The sequence below is a fragment of the Sinocyclocheilus rhinocerous genome, unplaced genomic scaffold (assembly GCF_001515625.1).
Source record: "Sinocyclocheilus rhinocerous isolate Xijiao unplaced genomic scaffold, SAMN03320098_v1.1 scaffold4622, whole genome shotgun sequence".
Classification (NCBI taxonomy): Eukaryota; Metazoa; Chordata; class Actinopteri; order Cypriniformes; family Cyprinidae; genus Sinocyclocheilus; species Sinocyclocheilus rhinocerous.
Window position 1 is genome coordinate 106,240 of NW_015658200.1, and position 3,410 is coordinate 109,649.

The 3,410-nt window shown below is 36.0% G+C and overlaps 1 protein-coding gene across 1 annotated transcript in view; it reads left to right on the forward strand.

Annotated features, from left to right (window-relative positions):
• Positions 1-3,410, forward strand: part of LOC107722098 (BRCA2-interacting transcriptional repressor EMSY-like) — a 37,216-nt gene that overhangs the window by 28,772 nt on the left and 5,034 nt on the right. The window contains exon 14 of the mRNA XM_016530317.1: positions 1,288-1,602. Within this exon, the coding sequence (XP_016385803.1) occupies positions 1,288-1,602 (315 nt within the window). The remainder of the gene's footprint in view (positions 1-1,287; positions 1,603-3,410) is intronic.

Consider the following 3,410-nt stretch of genomic DNA (forward strand, 5'->3'; position numbering starts at 1 on the left):
AACTGAAATGTGTGTTGGCAGTGTGTGTACACAACCACCCTATAATGATAAAAATCCACCCAGTGTTTTTTTTTTAATCTCGTTAAATCATTCCCCTTTCTCATATCAAGCCGTTCTCAGATTCTTGTCTGTGTGATGTCACACAGACAGGCCCCTCCCACGATAGTTGATTGACGCTGGTGTCTTACCTTAGCTCCGCCCTGAGTGAGCTGTCATCAGTCCGCCATTGTTTCACCGCCGGAGCAGATGTAGACAAGAATGACTCCTGAGCGATTGAGGTGTTCTGTTGTTGGATGTAATAATGAACATAGCAGTCGTCATTTACTCCCGACATCTGAGCCGCTGAAGACGCAGTGGAGTACGTTTGTTTTGTTTCTGAAGGGAATGCGCCCCCGATCTACATAAATGCGTTTATGTTCGCGCGAATAATTCGTGATCCAGCTTCAACTACAGTAGAAGTGAGTGTAAGTTTCTTTTATGAATCTTTGAAAATCACCTTCCTAATAATGTGCTAGTTAGCAAGTTCCGCAGCTAAAGTAAACAGTCTCATGAGAACGGTTCATCACCCCACAGAAGAGAGGGGCGGGGGCAGCAGAGCTCATTAGCATTTAAAGGGACATGCACCAAAACGGCTCGCTGTGAGCAGAGCTTTTTTGACAGGGTAAAAAGGGTGTTGTTTTACACTACCATTGAGAAATACCAAAGTATTGCTTGTTTTAAGGAAAAACTAACAAAATAGTTTTTACAGAAAACAAGACTTAATACCTTAAATAATTTTACTAGTCAAGTAAATGCATCTTGATTCAAGAATGTTTAGATTTATAAAACAGATAGTTCCAGTGCTTGATTCTGATTGGCTGAGCCGCTATAAAATATAACCTTTCAGTAAATAACAAACCTCAGCTATTATAATAAATTTAGATAAGATTACATATATTAAGTGTATATCAAATAGATGGAAACATTTTTTTAGTACCAACTTGGTACCGAAATACCGGGTCTTTTGACAACACTAGGTGGAAGAATACGTTTTTTATGAAAACATTAATAAACGCCCCTTAGCTGTTATAAATTCACTGTAAACCACGGCTTCTTGGGGCTTATTGCTTTAATTTATACTAGAAAACAAGACAAAAATACTAAGTAAGAAAATAATTTTTTTGCAGTGCAGCCTGTTAAAAACTAAGCCCAGAACTGATTCCAGAGAGAATGGCAATGCATTCGGAGCTCTCCGAATCGATAGTTATGTTTGTGTGGATCAGTGACGGTTCTCTGTGTGTGTCTCAGCTGCAGCAGCCGATCATCACGCAGGGCGCAGCCGTCACGAAGATCACGTTCGGCGCTCATCAGTGCCCCCCGGTGTCCAGCAGCGGCGAGGCGTCCGTCAAGCTCCAGCCGGAGTCCAGCTCCAGTCACACAGCGCCAGAGAAGACCTCCGACATCCTGAAGATCTCCATGATGGAGGCAGAGATCGAGCCCATGGTGGTGGACTCCTCCAGCGACTGCGGCCCGCTGACCAAACCACCGAGCGCCTCGCCGCTCATCAGCAGCTCCAAACAGACGCTCGGCCGCGTCAAGAGCAAAGACCTGGACATCATACAGGTGCTCCTCTCACGCTTCTCCTCTGTGCGCTGCAAGACATTATCCTCTTACTCAGTATTTCTGTCTTGTGTTCTAGTATAAATATCTAATCATTCTTGAATCAAGATGCATTAACATTTTGCTTGTTTTAAACAAAATGTTGATATTTTTTACAGAAAACAAGACATAATATCTTAAGTAATTTTACTTGTACAGTAAATGCATCTTGATTCAAGAATGTTTAGATATTTATACTAGAACACAAGACAGAAATACTAGGGAGGAGGATAGTTTTAGCAGTGTGACAAACTTAAAGCAGCTCCAGAGTCATTATTCAGATCAGTTCAGTTCACGTTGTCACCTGATGGTGTCAGTGCCGTCAAATCAGTGATAAAACTGAAGATTGTCTTTTAAACCGAGCTGAGCAAGCCAAAGGTGACCGTAGTGAGGAAACTAAACTTCATCAGGTGCTCATCCAGAACGTCTGTTAATTGTTATTTTTTTCCAAATTCGCTCTTTTTTTTTAGTTAGAATTTTTCTGCATTCTGTTTTTTTTTTTATTACTTTTTAATGGTAAAATTACATTTTTGTAGACTAAAAGCATGTCTAATTAATTAAAATCATGAAACTTATTGAATTTAACAATTTATTAAAAGACAAATATTTTTGCCAAATATTTAATAGAAGTATTATAAATATCAATATATAAATATTCAAATATTTAGTTTAGTTTAGCAAATATTCAATATTTAGGGCCCTCTGAAATACTTTTTTTTTTTTCTCTCTTAAATTCCACTTTATTTTTACCTTTTCATTTTTTATTGTTTCCAGTTTTAATTTTTCTGGACTCCATTATAATGGATTAATAAAATTTTAATAATCAGAATGCAAGTCTAATTAATTGTAATCATAAAAAATATACAATTTAACTACAATTTATTAAAAGTTTAACAAAGAAATTAAATATTTAGGGCTCTATGAAATACACTTTATTTTTCCTTAAATTCGGTTTTATTTTTTTAGCAAATTCTGTTTCCCGTTTTAATTTTTCTGGACTCCATTTTAATGGTTTCATTAATTTGTAATAATGAAAAAGCAAGTCTAATTATTGAAATCATTAAACATACAATTTAACTACAATTTTAAAAGTTCAGCAAAAAATTTTTTTTTACAGCCATAAGAAATACATTGTAATTGTTTCTCAAATTCAGTTTTATTTTTTACCAAATTCTGTTTTAATTTTTTTCATTTTACATTTTAATGGTTTAATTCAATTTTAACCGTTTGATGAAACTTTTAATCAAATAAAAATTAAACCAACCATTTCATTTTTTGGGGCAAATAAATTGCTGCGCAGCAGAGGTTTACTGTCAAAATTAAAACATGAATGAAAAATTGTGATTATTTCTTTAAAAAATGAAGTTGTAATAATTGTATTATTAATAGTAGTAGTAGAATTAACACTTTGAAAAGTATATTCTACTGTACAATAGTAATATATTGCCGTCATAGTTTCAGAACTTTTATTTTGGCGGGTTGTAGTGCAGTTCTTTGTGTTTCTGTGTATTCTGATAGTGTTTCTCAAAGTAAATGGTGAAATGCTGCTGAAGTGACTCTCAGATGAAGTTGGTGTGTTGATGTGTAGTGAGACGCAGACAAGCGTCACACGTGTTTCAGAGTGTGTAGTAGAGCAAACTGACACACACTCTCTCACACAGACACACACACACACACAGACACAGACACACACACATAACACACTCACACACACACACACACATAACACTCACACAGACACACACACACACACAGACACAGACACACACACA